The sequence below is a fragment of the Engraulis encrasicolus genome, chromosome 13, assembly GCF_034702125.1.
Source record: "Engraulis encrasicolus isolate BLACKSEA-1 chromosome 13, IST_EnEncr_1.0, whole genome shotgun sequence".
NCBI lineage: Eukaryota > Metazoa > Chordata > Actinopteri > Clupeiformes > Engraulidae > Engraulis > Engraulis encrasicolus.
In genome coordinates this window covers 54,877,972-54,905,213 of record NC_085869.1, presented here as the reverse complement: position 1 = coordinate 54,905,213, position 27,242 = coordinate 54,877,972, and the positions used below count along the sequence as shown (strand labels likewise).

The 27,242-nt window shown below is 41.3% G+C and overlaps 3 protein-coding genes across 13 annotated transcripts in view; 2 read left to right on the top strand and 1 right to left on the bottom strand.

Annotated features, from left to right (window-relative positions):
- lrrfip1a (leucine rich repeat (in FLII) interacting protein 1a) overlaps positions 1-18,450 on the top strand; it is a 70,145-nt gene extending 51,695 nt beyond the window's left edge. For 7 of the 11 annotated variants that reach the window (XM_063214322.1, XM_063214321.1, XM_063214319.1 and 4 more), the window contains 9 exons: positions 3,261-3,296; positions 3,876-3,998; positions 4,602-4,673; positions 5,813-5,983; positions 6,378-6,470; positions 7,955-8,047; positions 8,722-8,814; positions 8,981-9,095; positions 10,039-14,336. In XM_063214322.1, the coding sequence (XP_063070392.1) occupies positions 3,261-3,296; positions 3,876-3,998; positions 4,602-4,673; positions 5,813-5,983; positions 6,378-6,470; positions 7,955-8,047; positions 8,722-8,814; positions 8,981-9,095; positions 10,039-12,440 (3,198 nt within the window). In that variant the 3' untranslated portion in view covers positions 12,441-14,336. The other 4 variants (XM_063214330.1, XM_063214320.1, XM_063214324.1 and 1 more) reach the window with 4 other exon arrangements.
- Positions 18,451-18,544: 94 nt separating this feature from the next.
- Positions 18,545-21,481, bottom strand: tyw5 (tRNA-yW synthesizing protein 5). The gene is made up of 8 exons (XM_063214331.1): positions 21,098-21,481; positions 20,833-20,987; positions 20,652-20,721; positions 20,507-20,551; positions 20,260-20,397; positions 19,905-19,992; positions 19,578-19,694; positions 18,545-19,340 (listed from the first exon to the last, which is right to left on the bottom strand). Exons 1-8 carry the CDS (start codon positions 21,203-21,205, stop codon positions 19,042-19,044), a joined length of 1,020 nt encoding a protein of 339 aa, XP_063070401.1. The 5' UTR covers positions 21,206-21,481; the 3' UTR covers positions 18,545-19,041.
- Positions 21,482-21,508: 27 nt separating this feature from the next.
- maip1 (matrix AAA peptidase interacting protein 1) lies at positions 21,509-27,212 on the top strand. Its single transcript, XM_063214332.1, has 5 exons — positions 21,509-21,860; positions 24,594-24,665; positions 24,860-24,986; positions 25,152-25,302; positions 25,794-27,212. The coding sequence occupies exons 1-5, from the start codon at positions 21,546-21,548 to the stop codon at positions 25,870-25,872; spliced, it is 744 nt and encodes a 247-aa protein (XP_063070402.1). The 5' UTR covers positions 21,509-21,545; the 3' UTR covers positions 25,873-27,212.
- Positions 27,213-27,242: the final 30 nt, after the last annotated feature.

Here is a 27,242-nt window from a genome sequence, read left to right as displayed (position 1 = left end):
GAGTGTGTGTTTAGGCAGAAGGGGTGTTTGGTTGGACTTGTGGTGACTACCTTGCAGGGCTTGACACTGGCACCTGCAAAACGGCCTAATGCTGGTAAAACTTGGCTGTGGCTAGTAACAATTTTAGTCTCACCAGCCACTTTGACAGACAGGTAAGTTATTCTTTGGTGTGACAAATCTCATTAGTTGCACCAGTTGCTGCAATTGTTGCAAGAATACTCCACAGGAAAAAAACTGTCAATAAAACTTTGGCTAGTATAAAGACTAAATGGCTTGTGACTAGGGAAAACCACTAGCCACAGTGGTCGGGCAGCAAAAAATTTAACGTCAAGCCCTGTAGTATCTGTGTTTGAGAATGGGATTGGAACCGGACAGGAGTGTGTGCTTGGGTGGTTTGGCCAGCATGAATGTTGGTGGGGTGTGATGGGTGGGGGATGAGTTAAGTGGACTGCATGGCTGCCCTGGATGAGTGTCCTTAAAGGGATGCAGTGTTGTTCTTTGGGTGATGACCTGTGTGAGTGGGTTGCATCTGAGGTGAATCCTTATACAACCCCTGGCAAAAAGTATGGAATCACCTGTCGTGGAGGATGTTCATTGAGTCGTTTTATTTTATAAAAAATAGAGGGATGAAAGATGCAACACAAACCTCAAGTCATTTCAAAGTGCAACTGTCTGGCTTTAAGAAACACCAAAAGAAATTCAAGAATTTCAAAAAAAAAAAGTTTCAAAAATAAAAAAACATTTGTGTTAGTAAGTAATGGTTACTTTTTTAGATCATGCACAGAGAAAAAAAAAATGGAATCACTCATCTCTGAGGAAAAAAATATGGAGTCATGAAAAACAAACTAACAAAAAAAGCACTCCAAAAGCTTTTTTGAACCACTTTTGGATTTTAGAACAACTTACAGTCTCTGAGGCATGGCATTTACGAGGAAAAAAACATTCCCTTCATTTTTGCTCCATTTTATCTCTGATTACAGTGCCAGATCATCTTAACGGATTGGAGCCTTGCCATTGACCATGTTTTTTCAAATTTCCACCACAGATATCGTCTTGGATTTGAGTTCAAGGCTTTTTGTAGGCCTTGACACTTGACCTTGTGTTTTTATCTTTAAGAATGTATTCACAGGTTTTGCCAATGGACAGGTACATTACCATTTCGAGAAATGATTTCATCATTCCGAAGCATCCTTTCAACTGATTGGATCAGAAAATTGTCAACATTTCAATATAAACTTGAGTATTTATTGAAAAGGCATTGGCAACCATCTCCAATCACCTAAAGCAAATGGGCTTTACATACAGAGACATTCACGGATATCTGAACTTACACATGCACCCAAATTGGAAAAACAACAATGCAATGGCCCAAAAAAAGCATTCAGACAGTTTGACTGGATGGAAGTCTAATTAATTGACAAATTGTGAATCCTCTTTGAACAATTTGATGCTGGAAGTGTTGTCTGGTGCACTTATTACATGGGGTTGATGAAAAATTAAAATGAGGATGACTGACTAATGAAAACGTACAAATGTCCACTGTCATTGACAATAGCCTATGGGGCTGCATGTCAGGTGAAGGCACTGGGGGGAACATGACTGCATTACATTTTCAATAAATGCACAAGTTAACGTTGTTGTTTTGGACACTTTTCTTATCCAATCAATTGAAGAGATGCTTGGAGATGATGAAATCTCTTCTTGGGATGTTAACGGATCTTTACTTGTCATACTGTAAAATCAGTGATGTCATCCATTGAAGAAAAACATATCGTCAGCTTACAAACAGTTTGGACCTCAACCAAATGAAAATCTGAGGTAGACGTTTAAGAAAATGGTCCATGACAAGGCTCCAACCTGTAAAGCCAATGTGGTAACTGCAATCAGAGAAAGAGTGAGTAAAATTGATGAAGGGTATTGTTTTTCATCCATTAATGCCATTCCTCAGAAGCTGTGGGTTGTTAAGAAGCCCAGAGGTGGTGCAAAAAAGTCTTGAAGCGTTCTTTTGTCTGTTTGTTTTTCATGATTCCATATTTTTTTCCTCCGAGTTGAGTGATTCCATATTTTTTTCTCTATGCATGCTCTAAAAAAGTAACAATTACTTACTAACTTAATTGTTTTTCTTGATTTCTTTTGGTGTTTCTTAAAGCCAGACAGTTCCCCTTTGAAAATTACTTGAGGTTTGTGTCGTACCATTCATCCTTCTATTTTTTATCAATTGAAACAACTCAATGAACATCCTCCACGACAGGTGATTCCATACTTTTTGCCAGGGGTTGTAGTAGAATACATGGAGTATCCATGGAGATTTGTGTGTGACGGCTTTCAGGAAGTTGTTTGTTTGTTTCGCAGCATGATGATAATGCTGGTGAATGAATCTTGGTTGAGATGAGATCACTAGCCAGTCTGTTGTCTGTGTGTGCTCCACATACGACTGTGGAACCAAGAACCTTTCTTAATTCAGCTGTGGAGGCCACTTGAATCCATGTGTGTCCTCACAGCCTTCATGTGCGGGTCATGTACTAATGGTTTTTAAGCAACAGTTAGATCCGGTCGAGTTATTTAAGAGTTTCTGATTGGACGAGAGGCGTTATGCAGTGTGTAAGGATTGACTAACTATCAGCCATGTCTGTGGTGCAGACTTCATAGGGAATCTGTCAATGGGGCAGAGCGTAAGGAGAATGCTGCTCACTGGCATGCAACGATGAGTGTGTTTTGGAGTGGTCCTGACCCAATGGCCTTGAGAGTGCTAATAAAAACAGTGCAGTCGGCACTTATCTCATAGAGTGTTGCTGGACTGTTTGCCTCTAACCAAACTAACCCTTCAGGAGAGAATGTGTTTCTCCTCTCATTCAGTTACTTGGTTCTCAGAGTGTTTGCTCCGGGTTGTGTTTACTTTTTGATTGATGGATAGCATCCTCAGTAGCCCTTTATATTCACAAACAGGTCCTAGAAGGGAGTGTGAACCCTTTGTGAGCATTATTTGACGACTTGCACCTGTACCACTACCTCCAGTAGACTGGCCACTGAGGAAGTAACGGTCATTGGCCCTCATGCCTTTGGCATCCTCGTTAGGGCCTGATCTGATTGGATGATGCCACCTTCGTCATGGCAGCCGAGTGGCACTTCTGAGATGCTCAAGTGTCCGTGTCCTGGACATTGCACGTGGACATCAACATCTCGTCTCCCTTCCCTTCTCGTTCTGAATAACCTAAACAGTTGTCTTAATCCCTCTTCTCTCCCTCTGTGTTTGTCTGCAGGTGGATGATCGGCTAGACAGAGACTACTTGGAGAAGGTAAACAAACATGTCATCTAAATATCATATTGAATTTTTAAACAACAGGAATGATGTGCACATTCAACAGTTTATCTTTATTACAAAAAACAGTAACTTATGAATGCTGCTTTTATTTATTATGGGTTCTTCCACAGAGACGATCAAATTTTGTTGTTTTTTTACTCCTCGGATTTCTGACCAACATTCAACAAAACCATCATATAAAATTTCGGTTCCCCAGAGAACTTATTTGCTTCTCAGAGAACTCGTAGCTCTTTCAGTGCAATGGACTTGAAAACGAGTCTTTTCAGAATGTATGGGGTGGGGCCTAACACGTTGATCTGGTATGTTTGTTGTTCACATAGACAAAGAATTCAAATTTTCATGGCTCTTGAAAAAACACTCAAATGTTGAAAAAAAGTGGAGAACAAATATCTTCTGGAAACCTTTTAATGTTTTACAGTGTATTGTGTACTTGCCCTACCAAACGGGTGTTTGCATTAAGGGGTGCATGTTGTTGTGATGTCTCAGGGGCCTGTGTGTATGTTATAGGGTGTTTGCATTAAGGGGTGTGGTGTGTTGTTATTTTGTCCTCAGGGGTCTCGAGCGTCCACCCTGTCCTCCGCCACCCTTGCTTCTCTAGGGGGCAGCTCCTCTCGCCGGGGAAGTGGGGACACCTCCATCACCGCAGATACCGAGAACTCCGTACGAGAGATCAAGGTAGTGTGTGTGTGTGTGTGTGTGTGTGTGTTGGGTGGTGGTGGAGAGTCCACTTTTCCTCCCACTATTCTACTCTCTCTCTCACTCTCTCTCTCTCTCTCTTTCTCCAAGATATTTCCTTCAACAATCTGCAGCTAAGCCAACTTCTTATTCTGCCTTTATGAATGCCATCATGCTATTGCCATTTTCCTTGTTCTTATCAACAGCTGCCAGGTTTTAACATGTCACTACTCCTCCACGGTATATGCTTAGTCATTTCCTATGTATGTTCCCTCTCTTATGCGTCTTCACTTTTTACATAAACGCAGACTCTCCTGGCATTTTCCTCGAGCTTTTAAAATAGCTTTAATGTAAGTAATGTTTATGTTTTAACTAAGTTTAAAAGCTGTAAGTGGAAAGTTTACATTCAGCCATTCTCTTTCGATATGTTGCTGTGTCATCTCACTCTGCTCCTCTACAGTTTCCTGCTCAGCACCAAAAGCTGCATGTGTTTCATCACCATTACTCGTCTTCATCCAACTCTGTCTCTCTTTCATCTTGTCTCTATTTCTCTGTCACTATGCACCGCTCCTCCACTCCTTGATCTGCGCACCTCCCCCCCAGGAGATTCACGAGCTTAAGGATCAGATTCAAGATGTGGAGTCCAAGTATTTGCAGAGCCTCAAAGAAGTCAAGGTATACATTGAAAAACCCTCTGCCAACTAATCAGCTAAATAAAATGTAGATGACATGGCAAAGGGCTTGGGGGTCATATCGCACTTCTGCATATCTGCATCTTGTTTTTTGTCTCTACTGTACTTGATTGGTTAGGATGGTCATGATTTGGCAGCCATATTAATAATTATTTCTGGTTTCAGCAGAGTAAAGCATTGAGTGCTTATGGAATGTAGAATGTCAGAATATAGATGTCTGAATGTGATCTGTATAGGCTGCAGTAATATAAATATAGCTTTTCCTTAAATAGGCACAGAATTCAATTCAAAGGCCACAGTAACAGCATGTCAAATTAGCAAGGGTTTGTTTTTGTAAGCATAGACCCAGGCCTTTGAAATGGGAAGAGAATGGACATGATGCATGGGTTCACATGCCCCCACACACAGTTTTCATACACATAGAGAGCTGGTAGTACAATACACAGGAAACATTTAAATTATTTGAAAGCAAAGACTACCATGACCCGTACAGTACGTGCTCAGAATAAGCGAGTTAGAATCAAACTATTTGGACAGGCTACATATGCATGGTTCTATAGATTCTAACTTGATAATAGATTACTTTGTAGATACAGTACAGTACAAAGCGGACACCAAATGATTGGCCCAGTCTAGAGTTCCTTGCTTACCTTCCAGCCTGTCTTTGATGCATCTCTGTTTTGAACCTCAGTGGTATGTTTCCTCTGCTTGGCTTGTGCAACAGGAAGGTGTCATGAAAACAGTGTCTGGTCCTTCTCATCAGCATCCTGTTTTCAAACATCTGTTCCTCCCTCCCTGTTGTTCTGTTCACTCTCATCTAAGACACTCAAAACTGTAGTCTCCATCCCCCTGTAGTGATTTAATATAGTAGTTCATTAAACGATTTTGGTAGAGCTGATGGCATGGGGAATGACTGAGAAGAATGTTGCAGACTAAAAATGGTTTTGCATTGATCCGAATTCTGGATGAGAAAATATGAGAGTGTGTGTCTATTAGTGAGTTATAAATGCCGTCTGTACAATGAAATGTATGTGCGACCATGAAGGGAAAACTGAGTTACTGAGTTTACATTTGGAGAAGGGCAAATTTCTGAAACTGACTGGTGGCCATCCATGATTGCAGGACGCCCTGGCGGAGATGGAGGAGAAGTACCGCAAGGCGATGGTGTCCAACGCCCAGCTGGACAACGAGAAGTGCAACCTGATGTACCAGGTGGACGTCCAGAAGGACTCGCTCACGGAGCTGGAGGAACTGCTGTCCGAGTCGCGTAGAGAGTACGAGGACAAGACCAAGGTACTGTAAGGCCCAGGAACGAAATGTTTACCTGTTGAAGTTGGTCATATGATTTGTGGTTGGTTTTGGATGGATGATGTAGACTTCAATGTACATGAGATGTTAGATAGAGATCTGTGGGGAGATGATTGTGGATGACAAGGGGAATAACGTGCTTGGTTACACGTAAAATAGCCTGATGTACTGTAGGACACAAGACTGCACTCTAGCCTATAGGCTTACTATACTGTACACGTTTATGGCAATTAACTATTGCATTTATATACTCCGACATATCCATTACTATCAACTACAAGGGCATGTTTTTGTCTAATGTAAATAGTATTTGTGTTGTTTGTTGTAAGTAAAAGTAAAGAGTTTTTCTTTAAGTTGGTGGTGCCACTTCCCTGTGCAGGAACTGGAGCGGGAGAAGCATGCCCACAGCATACTGCAGTTCCAGTTCAGCGAGCTCAAGCAGACACTCAAGGCCAGCGAGGAACTACTGACTGTGAGTTCAAACATGCCAAAACGATTCAGTTGTTCGTTTTTTCAGAGATGTACGTATGTGTGAATACAATGTCATTGATTTCCCCAAAGTGTTTAATCTCCTAATTTAGTCTCGTAATCACACCTTTAAAAACAGAAGAGCAAGTCAGGGTTTCTTTTTTTATCATGATGAATGTGTTGAGAATGCTATGCATTTCCTCAAAGCATTAGCACACTACCACACTGCTGACTGGGCTATCTGGGGCAGTTAACAAGCCAGATACTGTACATCCAGGCCCTACGACAGAGTAGGACAAATGGGTCAGTTATCCCGGGACCGGGGAGAGAGGGGCCCCAGAATTGGGTCCCCCATTACATTGTATGTTATTGAGAAGGAGGCCCTTTGAGGTGATGTTGTCCTGGGCCCAGTCAAAGCGGTCAGCAGCCCCGAGTACATCTGATGTGTGATCCAGTCTAATTGTGGCTCTCTGAATGAGGTCATGATTCAACTGCGGGTTTGTTCTGAAAATAGCATGGTGGTGGTGTATGTCGACCTCTGTATTATTGTTAGTGAGATCTCATACCGATATCTTGCATAATATCTCATTTATAACCTAATCAAAAGTTTGCTTCAATTACGCATGCTTAACCTGTAACATCAATTTATATAGTACGCTGAAATGTGATTTTTTTTGCACATAGTATGCTTGTTGTATGTAAAATTCACACGGTCATTTTAATTGTGGTGTATAGGAATAGACTGGAATTGTTTGACTTTACCTGACTCTACTGTACTTTATTCAGGTCTGAATTAACAATTTTTTAAATCTTAAGTTGTCTAAGAAATACAAACTAACTGGGGTGCTGGCTATATTACATGGATACATTTATTTAAAACCTACGAAATTGGCTCAGTGAACTTGGATCTTAGGTTGCTTGTTAGGTTAACATGAAACTTAGGTTTTTAAATGACCTGATCAATTAGTCTGTGAAGCTATCATGCTGATCAATTGTGTGAGAATGTGTAACACTCAATATCACACATCTACAGTAAGACCTATTTTATCTCTTCACGTAAAGTGATGAAGATGAAAATAAAAAGACCATTGTGACAGGTGCGTTAAACATCCCTAAAACCGACGTTTTAAAGGAGATGCGTGTAAACAAGAGGCCCAAACCATTTTCAAAAATATCCTACGTGTGAACAGGGTCTAATGAACAGGTTAAAAAATGAGTAGAAATGTATAGAGGGGTTGCTTAGGTTGCTTGTTCTCTGTCTGTACACTTCTCTGGTTGGGTATCAGAAGGAACTGCCTTCTTCTGATCTTTCTTTCCAAAGCATGCTTTATCTTGTCTTATCCTTGGCTGGTGTCTTTGTATGTCATTCTTTATCTCCCTCTCTCTACCCTCGTCACCTTCCTCATCTCCACCTTCACCCTCCTCATCACCCTCTTCATCATCTTCTCCTCCTTGTCATCCTCTTCATCCTCATCTGCTGGCGAGCAGGAGATTCGTCAGCTTAATCTGCAGCACGACGGCTTTCGCAGGGAGGTTGCCGACCTCCAGGAAACTTTGGAATGGAAGGATAAAAAAATTGGGGTATGCTTGGCGAAACCCCTGACTAGTTTAGCGCTGCAAAGATGGTAGATAAGCATAGAAAGTTACTTAATGGTGGTTCAAGTCATTCGGAGCAAGTACTGTGGTCCAGTAGCCAGGCTATGCCCTCCTAGTGACACAACACTTTCAGCGTTGCAACTAGTCAGGTCAAGAGCAATGCAAGTAGAATTCTGAGTTCCCGAAAATATGGGAACTCCTCCCACAAACCAAGGGAGGCGGGTCAACCATGCCACTTGGGAAATGTTAATTGTTATGCTCTTGGTCAGACCAAGTCTCAAAGACATTTGAACGTCGATGATAATCAGGCTAGTGGTTCAGACTACTTGCAGCTGTGTGAAGTATGTAATATACTGTATAATCAGTTTTTACACCTCACCACCATGATAAATCTTAGGATATCTGCCATCTTTGCTTTATGCTACCCTCTGTCATTTGGCATGGGGTAGGTTTTGTTTGTTTGTTAAATTTTATTTCATGCCTTTCTATAAAGTACCCTAGCATGATTGTTTTATTGTTTTATTCTTTATCTCATTTACTCTGTCAGCATAAACATCTTTTATTGCTTTCTATCACATCTGCTTTTTTCCTACCTGCTTCATGGTTTCTTTTTTCCCACCTGTGCTTCCTTCTCCTTGCCAATTGGGGGCGCTGTTCAGGCCTTAGAAAGGCAGAAGGAGTATACCGATGCGATCCGGAATGAGCGCGATGAGCTCAGGGATGAGGTTGTCCAACTGAAGGATATTTTGAAGGTACTAGAGAAGTAGTGGTGTGCTTTCCTATGATGTGTGTGGAAAAAAGTACAAAGTACAAAGGTGTACAATTGGATATCACATTACATAGCTGAAAGTGTGCTACATCTCTCCGTGCACAAGTATGTATTTTTATTGCTATTGATTGGGGTGTGTATTTGTACAGAAACATGGTATTGTGCTTGGACCAGACCTGAACCCCAACGGCGAGATTGGAGAGGGCATGCTTGATGGGACAGGGGATGCCAAAACGTCGCCCACAGAAGGAACGAGCGTACTTGGTAAGGACTTCTCTTCTGCACACTGCATGCTCAATGCCACAATGGCCCAACGCATCTGCTTCTTGCCAAACATATGCATGACATGAGGTTTTTATTTATTTATTTATTTTTTGGCACGATTTTGTGGTATTGCCTTGTGTGCACCTGCTTGCTGTCTACAGATTCAATGGGTTCCTAGCAACTAGCTCTGCTGTTTTTGATTCGTTTGTTGTGTCAGAGCTAATATGCTGATCACATTTTTTTGTGCAAAAATTCAAATCTTGCACTTGCTTCAGTGTGATGGTTAAATTCTGCATGATTAAGCTGATGGAATGCTCCATGACCAGAACAGCCACTGGTAAATGCTTGATTGCATGCATGTAATCTTTTTATAGTTTGCTGCCATTGGTGCTTGCTTTTGTTTTTCATTTTGTGCAGTCTCCAAAATGGACATCTGTGTATTGGACATACCGACCATTAAAACAATCATCAGTACAGATACCAACTGCAAAAACAACACTTATCCTGCAAGTCATATTGGTCTGTAGGTCTACTAGGCACATACACGGCAGGAAATGCTGCCTTGCATTTTCTGTGTATAGTTCAGACATTTTCCTCAATTGCCTATGGGAATCAACATCCTACAGTGTACAGTGCAATCTATTCTGCAATACCTGACCTTGTGCACAGCAGGGGATATTCTGGATGTGCGGTTTGCATCGTATCCAAATATGGCGCTGAACATTGCTTCCGTGATCAGATCCAGCCGGGATCGAAGGCTTTGCCGCTATATGAAATCTTCCTCCTTTCTCCTGTCTCTTTTCTCTTCTGCCCTCGTTGCCGTGATCCTCTCGAATCTTCCCTTCAAATCTCAAATCTTTTGCTACAGCGCTAACTGGCACAGCTTCAGCCACAGTGTGTTTGACCTTGACCCCCTGACACTGTCTTGCTAATGGTCTCCTAGGCAGTGGTCAGGAGAAGCAGTCTGGAGTTGCGAAGGCGGCTGAGAGATTGCAGCCAAATCAGCTGGATGAGGCAGTGTCCCCCCAGAACCATGTGACCTCATCCCCACCTCCCACCAGTGGCCCCCCTACTGGAATTGGTTTAGAGGCCCGCCAATCAAAGGAGCCAGACGCTCCACCAATAGGAGATGAGGAAGAGATCGAGTCAGGGCCTCCTGTTCAAACTCAATCAATTGAATCACACAGTGGCAGAGAAGGTGACCAGAGTTCAGAGGTTGCAGGAAGTGATATAGAAGGCTATAAGTCTGTTGAGGGTGGGAAAGAAATGCGTAGCCCTGTATCCGTTGGGCTGGATATATCAGCAGAAAGGCAGGTAGATCAAAAAGTTGAGGAGGTCTGTGCCACAGAGCCTGTGGCCGATATTACAAGTGAGAATGGAACGTTTGCTGGAGAGGCAGAGGACAAATCCTCTGTTCCTGAAATTATTGTCAGTGTTGTCACCTCCGAGCAGTCTGAGGAGGCATCATCAGAGATCGCTTCAGAGAATGCCGGTGATGGGTCTTCAACTGTGGCAGCAGCAGAGCAAGAGGCACCAAGCAAAGCCAAAACTGAGGCAGAGACCACACCAGTCAGTGAGGAGGAGGAAGAGACTGCTGCCTCACAGACACCTGCCAAGTCCCAGCAACCTCAGACTGCCAGTGCCTCTGGTAAGAAGAAGAAGAAAAAGAAGAAGAAGAATAAACAGAAGCAAAAGGGAGGAGCACAGAGCGAGGTGAAACAGGACGACACCAAAGAATCTAAAACTAAGGGGGAGAGCTCAGAGAGTGAAGACCCGGGACAGAAAACCAAAGATGACAAAGTAAACAAGTCTTTAGCAGAAAGCGAGGTACAACAAGATCAAGACACAAAGCCCAGGGAGGACCCTGTACAGATGATGGAAGACCCTGAACAGAAAATCGAAGAAAAGCTCGTAAGAGAGGATGGAGAAACGGAGAAGGATGCAGCATCAACAGAATTCGTCGCTCAGTCAAATGCAGACGAGCAAACTGTGGAGCCAATCCAAGAATGTGCTGAGAATTGTACAGTCCAATCTGACGCCCCTGAGATCACCACAGAGGTGCAGAATGATACAACAGACCAGTCAAATGCAGTTGAACAGGAAAATACAGATGCCTCTTTGAGTACACCAGAGTTCGCTACAACAGACCAGTCAAATGCAGACGAACAGGAAAATACAGACGTCTCTTTGAATACATCAGAGTCTGCTACAAATGCCTCTGAAAGTTGTTCAGGTCAACAAGCTGAAGTGGATGACCTCCCCAGTGAAACTCTTCAGAATGCACAGCCGCCCCCCACTGATCCTGATTCCCATCCATCTGAGTTACAATTGAATGGAGAACATCGAAGCGTAGGAGGAGCAGACGTTCCAGAAGTTGACCAATTAGATGGCTGCACTAATAATGAGGTAGCTGAGGGCTCCTGCTCTGCTCTGCTTATAGACTCCCCTGGTGCATCATGTCAGCTTGGGGTCTCTGAATCAGCTGAGACGAGTCAAACAGATGTCTTGTCATCCCATGCGGAAGAAGATGGCGAAATTGCAGAGGGCACGACAACAGACATGGCGGGAAACGGCACCGAAACGGAACCGGAAGACGAACCAGAGGTTGCTGCCACTGATGAGTGCATGCAGGTTGAAGACAGAAGCAGTCAACTCCTGAGTTCAGTTGATGGGGAAAGAGAGGGAGAGGTGGCCAATCAAAACCAGGCTGCTGCCCCTGCTCTCTCTGATGATGAGGGCATTGAAAACTTAAGTGAAGCGGACGAGGAAACTAATAACGACATACCCGAGTCAAGACCTGTTGACGCAGGAGGAGATGAAGAAGATGATGAGGGGGAAGAGTTTCTATTTGATGACCAGGGCCAAGGGAACAATGGCAGCCCTGAGCAGGGCAAACCTCAGCAGGAGCGTCTAGTGGAAGGCGAGACAGACCAATCACAGCATCAAGAGGGTGCTGCTGACCCAATCAAGGAGGAGCAGAGTGATGAGGCCCAAGAGGGGTCAAAGGTCACCGTAGTAGAACAGGAAGAGGAAAACGGCACAGGAGAAGGAGTACAGGAACACAGAACAGAGGAAGCTACTCAGGGGGACTCTCCCGCTTCAGAGCTGGATCACAGCCAAACAAAGGACACAGAACAGCAGCCATCAGATAGCAGCACAGAGGTGAAGCCTGAGGCAGTAGGAAAAGAGGAGGTAGCTTCAAGCACCAAAGGCCAAACAGGAAGCGTAGAGGATGTGGGTCAGTCCGCAGGGGTAGTAGAGGCAGGAGATCAGGGAGCGCCAGCCAGGAAAGACTCTAAAAAAGGAGGAAAGAAAAAGGGCAAAGAGGAATGTAAAATGTCATAGTGTACTCCCATGCTTGCTTGAGTTGTATTTGTCTGAGTGTCTAAAGTATGCACAATCAGGGAAGCCAACAGGGTGGGACAAAGGGGTCAGTTGTCCCAAACCCAGGGAGAGGGGGTCTTTATTACATTGTCGTTGTCCCAGGCAAAAGCTGTCAGCTGCAGTGTGCACAATTAAAGTGACTTGAATTGTAATGCCATAAATTAAATAGACAATTTCAAGCATAGTCATGTAGAAGTACTCTGTCACTGTCTTTGAACAGTTATGAAAGATTGGTATGCATTGGATGTTTTTGTTGTTGATGAAATAACACTTTTAAACCAGTATTTTGACTTCTTTGACTGGAAATTCTTTTTATATGGTTTTGTTATTTCTAGTGCACACACTGTGTGTGTAAGCACGGCTTGACATTTTTATTCAGAAGGTCAAGGGAAATGTTAACTAATGCTTCAGTGATTAATGTAGAATGGAGCACATACAATCCAGTAGCTGAACTTATTTATTGCACAATTCTGCCCCCGGGTTTTTAATTTTCACAATTTATTTGTACCTTGATTAGGTTGTTTTGATGCTAAATGCAACTCTGTATAAAAATACATTCCTAGATATGAATGGACTGTACATTGCACTGTCTCATAACTGAAGTTTACAAAACTACAAATCATTTCAGTAAGTGAAAGTCTGTTAGCAAGTGTGGGTTTGTTTATAGGGGTGATGTGGCTGTAGGACATTCTGTGTATTTAATATGAAAAATGGCCAAATACAGTTTTAGTTAGAGTATTAGTAACATCCCAAGGCTTTTGTGTCCTGTAACATTCCATTTCCATCACATCATGAAATCTGTTGGTTCTTAGGTAAGGTAGTTTTACCCGTAGGACAAATACCTTAATATGGTATGCTGCATCCAAAGTTTGGTCTCTGTGTTCTTCTGATATTACTCAATGATGAAAATAAAGTCCCTTATCTTATCTTCATCCAGGGTCTTGTTTATTACTACATTTTAAAGAATATTCTATCATTGACAGTCACGGATAATTGTGATAGGGCTGCATTATGTTTGTAGAAGAAAACAGTGCATATACAGAACACACCAAGACACATTTTTAATGCTAGTCTACAGTTAAGTTCAACAGTTACTCTATCACACAATCCATTTCCATCTACTGTACCTGTGCCAACTGATGAATGCATCCTCAGATAAGCATGTCTGTGTTTCCATGACAATACTGTGGAACTTGCATGTAGAGCTCCCCATCACTACTATCCCCGGCCTCACAACCTGCTACCCACCCCTCTCCTCACTAAACAAACATAGTAAGACCCGACTTGACGCTGGCGTTATACGTAGTATGACATCACGGTGTCATTACAGTGTCGTGACACATGGACATGTCATAAACATTATAACTTTTCACAACATTGTAAACGTTAATGACAATGTTTGACTCGTTCATGACTGTGTCATGACAATGTTTTGACACTATTATGACACTTTCATGTCATTCGCATGACGCTGGCGTCACGTTAAGTGTTACCAAACGTAGTCCTATTTGCATGTTGTGGCCCAAACTCTCCCCCATTCCGTGTCTCTGGCTTCCCCCATCCTGGTATGTGAACACCATTTCTGCATTCTCATCTGTGTCTATTTTGTCCTTGTGTTTAAGTAGTGTTTGTGTTTCTTACCGATATGTGAAAAGACATACTTTAATATATTCAACGTAATGTCATAACAGTATACAAAAAGATTTTTCATGTATCTTGACTCACATAAGATTTTTTTTTTTAATTATTGGCTGTTCTCTGTAGTATGTTTTGAATATCCTTGATGATTCATTGTTGACTATTTTAAAGGTATTACAGCCTGTTTTCTGGGTGTCCTCTGATGCACACTAATCTTTTTTTTTTCCAGAGATCCGTTTGAGAAAACTGGTGGACGAAAGGGAAAACCTAATTGAGCAGGTGGGAAACATAACAGTGACCCAATTTGCAGATACATGTCACACTGTCAATGCATATGCATATCTATTTATTAAACCACCACCACCATTTATTAAACCACTACCAACCAACATTGAGAGCATATTTTTTTCTACTTTAAAGGGACACTGTGCAGGAAATGGTCAAAAAAGGTACTGCAACTATGCTGCACATTGAAACTGGGCTGCCTATTGCCAAATTTGATCTTTACATGAAAGTTTACTAAGTAATAAACAAATATTTTCTAGTATGGTCCAAGTTCAGTCATTTTTGCAGCTAAAAAATGGCTATTTTTGGAAATTCAAAATGGCGGACCATGGAGAAGATCCCCCTTTTCATGTATGAAAAGTGCAATTTTTCCAGTCATAATGAATACTTTAATTTAATGGTGGTGGTAAGTATTCATGAAAAAGGTAACATTAGTGAATGGGCAGCATGAATTCTGGAAATAAACAACTAAAAATCTCACACAGTGTCCCTTTAAAGCAATAATGTACCATTCTGGAAATAAGCTGATTTTATACCTTTCCTTGGAATAAATTATTGATTTGTATGTTTGAGAGGGGATGCGCAGGACAAAAGTGTGGCACGACCCACACAATGGGTGGCCTTTGCTGCAATATACCGGTATATGGGGGGCCTTGGCATGGCATTGAACATCTGCCTATACAACAGTGCCTGTAAGACATTTGTCTGTCATTCCAGGTGAAAAACCTGAAAACCCAACTGGATCAGCGAAAACTAAAAAATGGATCAGACATCGGGTCCAGTCCAGAGGGAGACCTTTTGGAGAATGGGGGTGAAAATCTTGCTGAAGTGCAAAGTAAGGGCAAGATCATCCATTTTCTTCTCATACAAGTGTATGTCTTCCGTCAAAAAATGCAAGGCAAATGTTTGCATTTGAATCTGTATGTTATTGTCATGTTGTTTTAGGAGATGCCAATAGGCTCATGAGTGAACTCAAATTCAAGCTGGTAAAGTCAGAACAAGAATGTACTGCTCTTGAACAAAACGTAAGTGCTGTTTATCTACCATCTCTGATCACTACTCTGTCCTTATACTGGGAAACCTATTATTTCATCAAATGATGCCTGCAATTATATTGCATACAACTAATCATTTGATCACATTTATATATATATATATATATATATAAACAGTAATATTTGCTCACAAAGTGCTGTTTACACAGATAATATATCTTGAAAGTGCTTTTCTCCACTGGACAGGTCTCCCGCTTGGAAGGTCAGGTGACACGGTACAAGTCTGCATCGGAAAATGCTGAGAAAATAGAAGATGAATTAAAGGCTGAAAAGCGAAAGCTCCAGAGAGAGGTATTAAATATGCATAGCACAACTTCCTCACTCTGTAGTCCACCATTCCAGGTGCCAGAGAGCAAGTCTACATAGGCCTGTGTTTTTGTCTGCTCGGGTAATGGTCTTTAATTGAATTGCAAACAGATGATCTGTCTATCCCTGATCCACAAAGTTGTAACTTTGCAAAACAATATTTGTGGGCACCTCCACTTCACCTTCACCTTCAGTGATGATGTAAAATATTTATTCTGTTAACAAAAGAAGAAATGGACATATTTATTTGGTATTTCCCAACAAAGTTTTCTCCTTCTGCAAGTTTCTTTTTACTTTATGTACACTTCTGCAGTACAGTGAAAAAATATCATGTGATATTATCATATATATTATATCATGTGATAGTATGAACAATATATGTCCATTTCACTTCTACTCTACCACACAGAGTATTTGCAGGGTTTATTACAGTAAGCCCCCTATTAAGTTGCTTTGGATAAAAGTGGTCTGTGAAGTAAAGTGAAGCAACACAGTTATGTAATGCAGCTCCCCATTTGTGAGTCACAGTAAGAACTTCCAGAACATGTCCCTCACTAGCTGCCCGTCCTCTCTGTCCTTTTCTTTGACAGCTTCGCTCGGCGTTAGACAAGGTGGATGAACTGGAGGCCAGCCACAGCCTCCTGAACAAGAGGTTGGAGAAGATAAAGGCTGGGCGTGGGAACGCCACAAGCCCACAGTGATGCCAGGACAGGAAGTGATGCCATGTCATGTCCTGTCTTGCTACAGTAAATGCTGAACATCGCCCCTGTGTTGCTCTGCTGTTGCGGGTGGTTTCGCTGGAAGGCTCATTGCTCAGCTCTTTGCTCTCTGCCTCTCTGTCCACGAAGAAGACTCAAATCTCTGTTGATGTTTCACTATGCGGAAGTGCACTCATTATCACAGAACGCTAAAGTGCCATGTTTTGCCTGTTTTTGTTTTTATGCCCTTCCTCCTGGATTTTCTGAAACCACATACAGGACTTATTGAGAGATAAACTCTTATATGGATGCTGGTTTCACCCTTCAGCAAAAAGCTCCACCATGGGTAATACAATGCTCTTATTGTAGTGATGCGCTATTGCAGTTGCCTGGTTAAAGATTTCTATACTACTCAACACATATTCGATGAAGGTAATAGGAATATCAGGTTTGGGATTTTTTTTTCATGTGGGTTCCTGACTTACGACAAAATGATCATAGTCTGAACAAACCTAACAATCTAAAGACATCTTGACAACAGCTTTACGATTCATGTACAGGTGTCTTTTTAATGTTACCATCGTTGTTTCCCGCTCATGTGTCTATGCCTAAGCACAAAGACTGCATCTGGGTCAAAGACGTGCAAAATGAAATTGTCATTCAGTGTGACGGATAACTTCTGCTGACTGTAACTGTAAAAAACATGACTGTTTTTATTTATTTATTTTTCCCCAGGAATTCATGAAAGCCTCGGCTGACATCCATTCACTTGAAACAATTTAAAAATCATGTTTTTTTTAACAATTACAGTCAGCAGAAGCTATCCGTACACTGAATGACAATTTCATTTTGCATGTCTTTGACCCATCTGTGTCATTAAGGTGTGAAGCCAAAGTGTGTGTATTATTTTTTTCTCTTGGGTGGAAAGAATGGGAGTGTGTGTGTGTGTGTGTGTGTGTGTGTGTGTGTGTGTGTGTTTGTGTGTGTGTGCGCGTGCGCGCGCGTGTATGTGTATGTGTATGTGTGTGTCTGTGGACTTTCTTATGCGGTTTGTGTGTATGTGTGTGTGTGTTTGCGACCAAGGTGTTGAGAGTGAAGTAAGCTTGTGGATGTGTTCAATTGACAATTGCATTATTTCAGTGTACACAGAAACACTGACACCTTTCTGTCACATTACATGTCATGCTGCACAATCAGGAAAAAAAAAATCTGCATCTTCACCAGCTTTCGATTTTTTGCGCATCAAGCCAAGGTGCTTCACTTTGCCCGTTTCACACTTAGATATAGTTTTAAACACTTGTAAGAAGGAAGACTTCTCCTGAATGTACCTGCTGTTTTTTGTGTTGATATTGAGAGACATATTTTCCAGAGCTTTATGCTCATTTGTTTGGTTTATTTTCTGAGTGAAGAGCCTGGTAAAGAGCCAGCACAATTTGTATCCCCACCTCTTCCTAGAGCTATGCAGCAGCAGTACATTTACAGTAAACACTATCTTGCAATCTCAAGATGAATGCAATAAACACTCATATGTTTCTGACATGTTTATGTAAAATTACATGTGCAAAAAGGGCCTTTGACGGAAATGTCTGCAAATACACTATGGAGTAGCAAGAAAGCTTGTGTGCTTATTCCCTGACATTACTGGGTGTTGAAGGCGTGTGGTAAGGAAATGTTTTTTTGACACTAGACTTTCCACCATTTTCTCCACTAGGTAGCTTTCATACAACTGACTGGCACGGGTCTGTTACAGTGTGCGCTGACATACTGGCAACGCTAAAACATTCAGCTTCAAGGCTAGATTGTATTTATCAGGTTAACGGACATATTTAGTGACACTCGATAGCCTTCGCTGAGCAAGAGAGTTATAACTAATAATACCATTCACTGAGAGGCTGCTCCACCTTGTTTACAAAGCTTTAAAAATGGTTGAAGGAAACCTACTGAATTGTATTTTTGTGCAATAAAATGTCTTGCCTGATGAATCACCAACATTGTGTGCTGGTGAATTTCATTACTGCAGCATGTATTAAGCGTGCTACATCTTGTGGCAATGTATTCTTAACATTTTTTCTTAACAACAGAAGAGGGTGTTTCTTCATACTTCAATAAGGCCATAGCAATAAAACACGCTACCTCTTAGGGCAAAGATGTAGTCCAGTATTAATGTCAATTCCAAAAAATGTCAGCAGATGGCCATTGTCCTGTTATGTTGTGTCCATTACATGTACAATGTACAAAGTCGTCTCACTTTTTTTCTTTTATCATGTCTGTGCAGCTCTTCCCTGTCACTTCTGATGTGTAGTGTGGAGTAAGCCCAGGTTCAGATGCCTTCAGTCCTGCGAGTCCATCAGCACAGTAAAAAAAAACCAAGGTCTTAATGGTGTCTTACAGTAGTTGTAGGTGTCCTACAATCTCTCTGCAGTCTTCCCCAGTTCCGTCTGACTGTGGCCGAGTAGAATAGGCCAGTAATAGTCACCATTACCTATCTTTTCAAGGTGCTACCACTGTCCTGCTGTGATGAGTCCATTTCATGTCCAGCCATAGATTAAACGAGATCCCAGTGTTGTCTCAATGTAGTTGTCAGTGTTCTACAGACTCTCCCCTGTCCGCTCCGGCTCCTTCAGACTGTGGCGGAGTGGAATAAGCCCTGCTTCGGACACGCAATACCATCCTGCGGGCATAGAAGTCCCTGTAGTCAGCCGGCAGCTCGTCCAGGATCCCCAGTGCTCTGTCCAAGGCCTGGAGGGCCCTCGCGACTGCCACAGGGTCCTTGTTCCCGTAGGGGTCCTTCTTGTCATAGCTGTTCTCTGGTAGGTGGCGCCAGAACACATTCACCCCCACGCCGAACTGAAGAGCCAGGGTGTTGTGAAACCACAGCGCTGTAGTGAAAGTCGAAATGAAGTTCATTGTCTTTTACGAGGCAAAGAATTACAGTTAAATGGGTGCAGGGTACAGTAGCAGCAATAACAATAGTAGAACAATGTAATTAACTGTATGGTTACAAGTAAGTTAACTGTGAATGTTCTTACGTATATGTAACAAGTCACATTGCATCGGTGTGTAAACATTCAAATCCTTTGTTAACAGTAATGCTTAGCTCTCTGCTTTGCACTAACCTGGGATGAACAGTAGGTCTCCTGGCTCCAGAATGCACTCGAACCGCTGCGCCTTCACAAACTCAGGATATCTCTCAACATCTGGGGTGTCAATGTCCAGCACCTCCGACTTGTCCCCTTTGACAAGTAAAACACTTCAGTACTTTCTAAAGTGCACAATATCATTTGCACAGTACATTTCCATCCAGTGTACTAAACTATACAGGGAGGAGCTTTAAATATATGGCCATTTCAGAAAGGTTTTGACCACACTGAATCTTTAACAGACATGCAATTATATACGTCAAAGTTGTAACTGTGTTTTGAAAATGCAATAAAAGTGCTTACCTGACAGATAGAGATATTCAGCATCTTGAGGGCTGTATAGGACAACACGCTTCCTGCCTGTCACCTGGGCCAAGAGGTTGTCCATCACCTGGTAAGAGGTGCATAAGTGGAGAAATGGAGAGAGAGCACTGGGAATGTTGGAAATGAGGCCTTTTGAGGCTCTGCAAATGTGTTCAAATGTCAAGAGTTCTAAGGATTGTCATCTGTTCAGGGGGATTCACTCCATCAAACACATTACATGTCCAGTCCTGTACATTTTCTGCACATTTTCGTTACACTTCATGTCTGTTTATCAATAAATCCATGACTAAATGGCATAGTGACTTCAAATAAATGTAAGGCCTACAAGTCTTACATCGTAGTGTGTCCAGAGTTGCAGTCCGCAAGAGCTGATTCGAAACACACTTGAGAAAAACTTCTCCGGCTCAAAAAATGGAGGTATGTGAAAGTCCTCTGCTAACTCAGGAAATTGTTTTCTGAGGTCTGCAGGCTCCTACAGTTAAATGTTCAAAGAGGCAAAGCATATCCAGGTATATTTTATGATTCAAACAATCAAATTTGACCTTATTTGTCAATTGGGCAAATAATCCAACTGTGATTACCTTGCGAGCATCCTCTCCAAGTGAACGCAGGTAGTAACTCTCATTCTGTTAAAACAAACACAAATGTAGTACATGCATTTATTACATTTGTGTGTAATACTATAAATTATAATTCATTCAACTGTGTGCGATATTTCATATTCACCTCACTGATAAAGAATTCTGAATGCTTGGCCTCTGATGCTCTTCGAACAAACTGACCAAACTTCAGTGTCCTAAACAGAGATTTGCACATTATGACACTTCCACTGGGATTGTGAAGCAAATACTTGATCAAACTTTAAGTTATAAATCGTCATTACACAGTGAGAGTCTTCAAATATCACCTGTATAAGAAGTTTTTATGGAGGAAGTCCATTTGTGGCACTGATGAGACATGAATCTTGACCTCTTTCTCACAACCTTTTTCACAAAGATAATCCACAGACCATTTTTCCAAGCATGGTCCTAGAGATACACCTTTTAGAACGGCTGGGTGTCGCTTAAAAATAAAGAGGAAAAAACAAGACATGAGACAATGCAAGAAGTTCTTCAGCTGTAGCCTAGGCTACTTTGGAGTGTTGTAGCAACTAAATGTTTACTATTTCTCACCAGAGGATAAATCTTTTGGGTGAAGACATCTTTGTCCACTGCCGTATATACTGGCACAGGTATCCTATTCTGGTTTTCCATTTTAAGTTTTTTTGTAAAGATGTACATGCAACATGGTTTGGTTTCTCACATTTTGACAAGAGAAATTAAAAACATTGCATTTCCCCATCTTCTGTACTGGTCCCACCATATTGTTATCCCCAGGAAACAACGTCTGTGTTTGACAGGTTTGGAAAACAAACAACGTGTCTAGAAAATACTTTAAATGGGTGAAATAATTGAATTATTAAATCAGTTTACTATTAACTCTATATTTAACCACACATTTGCAGAAATAGCAGTGGAAATGTTGATTTATAAACCATAGATGAGGAGGAACATTATACTTTACTAACGTAGTTTCTAGTCGGGACAATTCGTACGCAGGACCGCAGCCTTGAAGAAGTAAATGATGGCGCTGCCCGTGTTGAGGTGTTGTAGCTGTAATGTCAGTAGGCCACTGACAGTTTTTACTCGTGCCTTCAAACCCAACTGTCTGCTACTCAACCGATTAGATGTCAGAAGAACGGTACCTTTGGCATCAGTTATATCCACTGTCCGAAATTATAGCTCTGAAGGCGGTGGGCAGAAGCAAAACAAGGTGGTTGTTGTTGGCATTCCAAACCCTTTCATGTGGTTTCGAACTCGAATATACTACTTCTTAATTAGGACGTATTTTGACAAGGAGTTTAATATTGAAGACTTCACCGACGGGGCAAAACAGGTATGTGTGAACGTGTGCTGAGAAGCAAGCTGCTTAAGGGTCATTTCACGTGAAATCAGACGCTTTGGGACCGACCGATCCGGATTTCAATCATACTTGGTGTGCCTTTTTAGTAGCAAGGTAGCACCCCAGAACTGCATTGGTTTGAATCTGACACTAATATTAAGGGAGAAACAGACTAGGAAAGGTTCACATTTTAGGGTAGGACACTATACATTCAGCCTTGAATATATCAGTCAGTGTTAGTCACAAAAAGATGCCTGTGGTATTGTTTGAAAGCTCTTTTCTGGCTCTACATATTACACAATCAGCTTGGAATACAACAACTCTCAGAATATGAATTATGATAAATTGAAAAATTAAAAATTGAATATCTAAAAAAAACTATATTTTAAAATGGCCAGTTCCTTGTCCAAACGTAGCCGGCAATGTCATTAGCAACACCTCAAATGCTGGTGTTCGGTTCTTTATTCATTTCAGAGAGAATTTGACTCACAAATATGGCATCATACAGACCACTTACTAATAATATGGTAATACCATATTAGCATCACATGACAAAACAAAAACAAAACAAAAATGGTCAGTTTCCATGGTCCCAGGTTTCAGAAACTAAGGCAGATGTCCATTTATACACACCAAATGATGATATGTGAATGTTTGAACATTCCTTCTCTGTGTACCTGTGTCATCTTCCCTTTGCCATACTTAAAAGAGATAATCAATGGCTACACTCTCATTTTGTACTCTACCAGTGCATTTGAAGCAGCAGCTGTGTCTTTTGTAGATAATGTATAAGTACGTCCCGTTGCAGTTAGGTTCCACTACCAGAAGCACATCCTGATGATCCATGACAAGTCTATCTGGTCTGAAGGAAAAAGTGAAGGATGGAGATGGTCCATGAGGATGCAGGAAGTTCAGTTTCACCTCTCCAGTGCTCAGCATACATTCCTCAACACATGCTAGCCACCAGTTGCCATCATATACAGCTACAACATACCCTTTGATGCTTGAAAATGTAACACATTCCTTTACTGAGCTCACTCTTTCAACTCCTTCTCTGAATGCGGAAAATGGCCTAATGTCCATTGACAATGGGCAGAAGCTGTGTAGTTCTTGAGTACCTGGAATAGTTCTTGCAGATTCAAACCTCTTCAACAGGTTCTCAGCTTCATGATGGTGCATCTCTCTCAAGAACATCCATTGCCAGTTTGCCACAACAGAGATGTACCATCATGAAGCTGAGAACCTGTTGAAAAGGTTGGAATCTGCAAGAACTATTGCAGGTACTCAAAAACTACACAGCTTCTGCCCATTGTCAATGGACACAGTGGAAGTTAGGCCATTTTCAGCATTCAGAGAAGGCAGAGTTGAAAGAGTGAGCTCAGTAAAGGAATGTGTTACATTTTCAAGCATCAAAGGGTATGTTGTAGCTGTATATGATGGCAACTGGTGGCTAGCATGTGTTGAGGAATGTATGCCGAGCACTGGAGAGGTGAAACTGAACTTCTTGCATCCTCATGGACCATCTCCATCCTTCACTTTTCCCTTCAGACCAGATAGACTTGTCATTGATCATCAGGATGTGCTTCTGGTAGTGGAACCTATAACTGCAACGGGACGTACTTATACATTATCTACAAAAGACACAGCTGCTGCTTCAAATGCACTGGTAGAGTACAAAATGAGAGTGTAGCCATTGATTATCTCTTTAAAGTACGGTAAAGGGAAGATCATCATTTGGTGTGTATAAATGGACATCTGCCTTAGTTTCTGAAACCTGGGACCATGGAAACTGACCATTTTTGTTTTGTAATGTGATGCTAATATGGTATTACCATATTATTAGTAAGTGGTCTGTATGATGCCATATTTGTGAGTCAAATTCTCTCTGAAATGAATAAAGAACCGAACACCAGCATTTGAGGTGTTGCTAATGACATTGCTGGCTACGTTTTGGACAAGAAACCGGCCATTTTAAAATATATATATTTTTATATATTCAATTTTTTAATTTTTCAATTTATGAGAATTCATAATCTGAGGGTTGTTGTATTCCAAGCTGATTGTGTAATATGTAGAGCCAGAAAAGAGCTTTCAAACAATACCACAGGCATCTTTTTGTGACTAACACTGACTGATATATTCAAGGCTGAATGTATAGTGTCCTACCCTAAAATGTGAACCTTTCCTAGTCTGTTTCGCCCTTAATATTAGTGTCAGATTCAAACCAATGCAGTTCTGGGGTGCTACCTTGCTACTAAAAAGGCACACCAAGTATGATTGAAATCCGGGTCGGTCGGGTCCCAAAGTGTCTGATTTCACGTGAAATGACCCTTAACTGAATTTGTCATCCATCTTACCTGTGTAGCCTACCTTGGAAACTTGGTAACTGCTCAATTTGTGTTGCCAATGGGCTTAACTTGGAGTAAGTGGTAAGCCTCCTAGTAATCAATAGTTTGTTTACAACAAGCATGTAACATACAGTTCTTTTTGGAGATTCACAGCTAACGCTTTGTTGACTTATCTTAGTTGGTTTAAACCACTTGAAATCCCCCATGTCGTCTTCTACGGATAAATTACAATTTCATCTGGATTTACATTTACATTATCATGTTCATCACTGAAACACATTATGTTGTATTCCCTCAGGAAAAATGATATTGAAGTAGCATGGCCATGCTGGTAAAGTTCAAAAGTACTGTGTTTCATATTGTTTCCATTCCATTACAGGCGTTTACTCACGTGTCAAATCTCCTGTCTCGGTGTCAGTTTGAGGCCCTTGAGGGACTTGTTGCAAAAGATGTAAGTAATTGTAATTGTTGTATCTGTCTGCCCTTTAAATGACACTATCCAGACAAGCATTTCCAACCTATATGGCTGTTGTGTCAATCTAAACTGTGATGAGAAGCTTACTGTGCTTGTTGTTGGTATTAAAATATGCATAATAGGCCAATGATACCAATAATTTACGCTCAGTAAATGTGTTTTCTCTGCAGCTGGTAGCTAAACTTCAGGAGAAATGCGAACATCTCCCTGCAAGCCACAAGAGGGCCCTCTTTGCAGATCCAGATGAAATCATGTACACCACAGCTGGTGATGTCGGCATCTACTACGATGATAATGGTGAGACTCAGTCAAATACTGATGATAAATACTCTCAACTATGGATGCAAAACGTTCTTTTTTATTTTACTGTTTGTTGTGAGTTCAGAAAGCACTGCAAATGTACTATGTGTATATGTGTGTGTGTTCTTGTGTGTATGTCTGTGCGCGCTATACCACATTCAGGGCGGAAATTTGTGAGCATTCTCATGCGCTTCTGGTACCTAACGAGCGCAAGGCTACCAGATGAGACCATAGAGGGGGCCAGAATCTTCCAAGTGTCTATCGGAGAGGAGGGCGTGACCGAGACCAAGCGCCTTCTCACAGCCAACTACGAGTGGGTACCTCCTCACACTCATCTATCTCTATCTATCTATCTATCTATCTATCTATCTATCTATCTATCTATCTATCTATCTATCTATCTATCTATCTATCTATCTATCTATCTATCTATCTATCTATCTATCTATCTATCTATCTATCTATCTATCTATCTATCTATCGTTCACTACAGTATGTATCGTTCAGTACAGTATGCTATAAATGCTCATGATATTTCTTATATATTGTATTTTTGCCTGTCTTTTTGCTCACAATGGTCTTAAAATGTCTAAAATTTGACCTACTGAATCCTACAAGAACCCTGTTGTTTATCTCTCTCTCTCTCTCTCTCTCTCTATCTATCTATCTATCTATCTATCTATCTATCTATCTATCTATCTATCTATCTATCTATCTATCTATCTATCTATCACTATTCACTAAAGTGTCTGTCTGTCATAAGTCCAGTGCAATATTTTGAGACATGTTCTCCAATTGTGACAGGTTTCAGAGGGAGTTTACCCAAGGAGTGGCACCCGACTGGACCATCACTCGAATAGAACACTCCAAGCTGCTTGACTGATTTGACTTTCAGGCTACAATGTGGACATGAGTTTGCAAATATCTCTTCTTCTTTCATTTTTTTATTATAATTTGCACTTTGAGGAAGTTTAGTGTGAAACGGCCTTAAAGTCAAGGTCAGTTCCTCGAGCATCGCCTGTCTGAAGAGCTTCAAGATGTACAAGCCTAGCAGAAAACCCAAGATAACCAATAACCATGTCTCTCCTTTGAGGGGCTGCAAGGGATTATTTTGCCAAGCAGCCAAGCACACAGAAAATGTTGCCTTTGTTACTGGACTAGTGTGTGACTGGTTAAGTGGTTAATTCAAGACTCAACAGGAAGGGTAAAAACTGTCATGGAAGGCAAACAAACACGTAGAACATCTTTGGAGGTATACCAGTTAATTGCTAGTCTTAGGCAGCTTGGCGTTTTTTTGTTTTTTAAATGAACAAGACTTTCGAATCAGGGGAGTACGGTATTCCAAGAACCTGACCTAGTTGTAAACCAAGCTGAATTAACCTTGAGGTAGCGGTAAATCATCTACATGTAATAGAAGAGCCTGGAGTCTTCACTTTCTTAGCTAAATGACACCTGGGCCATCTACTAGCACGTTTACCACTTCCTGTAGGTTCATTTATTTAGCCAGGTTTATCGCTTAACCTTGTTCTTAGGACAGTACCCTGATGTGGATTATGGTATTGGAGGTGTTTGCTGATGTTCCATTCCCTGCATAATATCAACATTTAATTTATATGTTTTCCACCTTCAAATGCTAGTCAATCAATCAGATGACAGGTTTGTTTGATGTTGAACGACTGGATGATGGCTGGCTGCAAGTAATGCATTCGGGAGGGACTGTAAATACTGAAGTTTTTGAACAATCTTGTCCAGTCTTTACTATACTTTAGTAAAGTTTACTATACCCACTGACTCTACAGTGACTACTGTATATACACTGACTCTCGGGCGACATTGTCTACATGTGGCACTCTACAGACAGACAGACAAATGCACTGTTTGAAATTCAGAATGCATTACTGTAAGTCAGCTAGTCATTTTCAAACAAGTCCATTTATACTTTTCGGGAATGCCTTGGAAAGTACTGGCCATATGTATGACATTTATACAGAGTGAAACGAAAACCTTACATTTACTTTTGGATAACTAGCCTTATTGTATTTTCTTCCGCAAATGTGTTATGTGTATGTTCACAACACTGATTTTATGTGATTGTACCACACAGTACCACACAGGCCGGTGCAGCACCTGAGAGTTGTGTCTGGCAGGTTAACAGCTGAACTTTGGTCTTTCTTTGTAATGAATCAAACCTCTGAAAATATATTAAAATACATTTCAAGTCTTTTTGTGGCTCAGGTTCTTCGTTTGTCAACT

Excerpts from the sequence above, each read along its gene's own strand:
- tyw5 (XM_063214331.1), bottom strand. The coding sequence starts at position 21,205 with ATGTACATCTTTACAAAAAAACTTAAAATGGAAAACCAGAATAGGATA. Across the intron at positions 20,988-21,097 it reads CCCAAAAGATTTATCCTCTG|CGACACCCAGCCGTTCTAAA; the intron begins GTGAGAAATAGT and ends TTTATTTTTAAG. Across the intron at positions 19,695-19,904 it reads TGAATATCTCTATCTGTCAG|GGGACAAGTCGGAGGTGCTG; the intron begins GTAAGCACTTTT and ends TACTTGTCAAAG.
- maip1 (XM_063214332.1), top strand. The coding sequence starts at position 21,546 with ATGATGGCGCTGCCCGTGTTGAGGTGTTGTAGCTGTAATGTCAGTAGG. Across the intron at positions 24,666-24,859 it reads AGGGACTTGTTGCAAAAGAT|CTGGTAGCTAAACTTCAGGA; the intron begins GTAAGTAATTGT and ends TTTTCTCTGCAG. Across the intron at positions 24,987-25,151 it reads CATCTACTACGATGATAATG|GGCGGAAATTTGTGAGCATT; the intron begins GTGAGACTCAGT and ends TACCACATTCAG.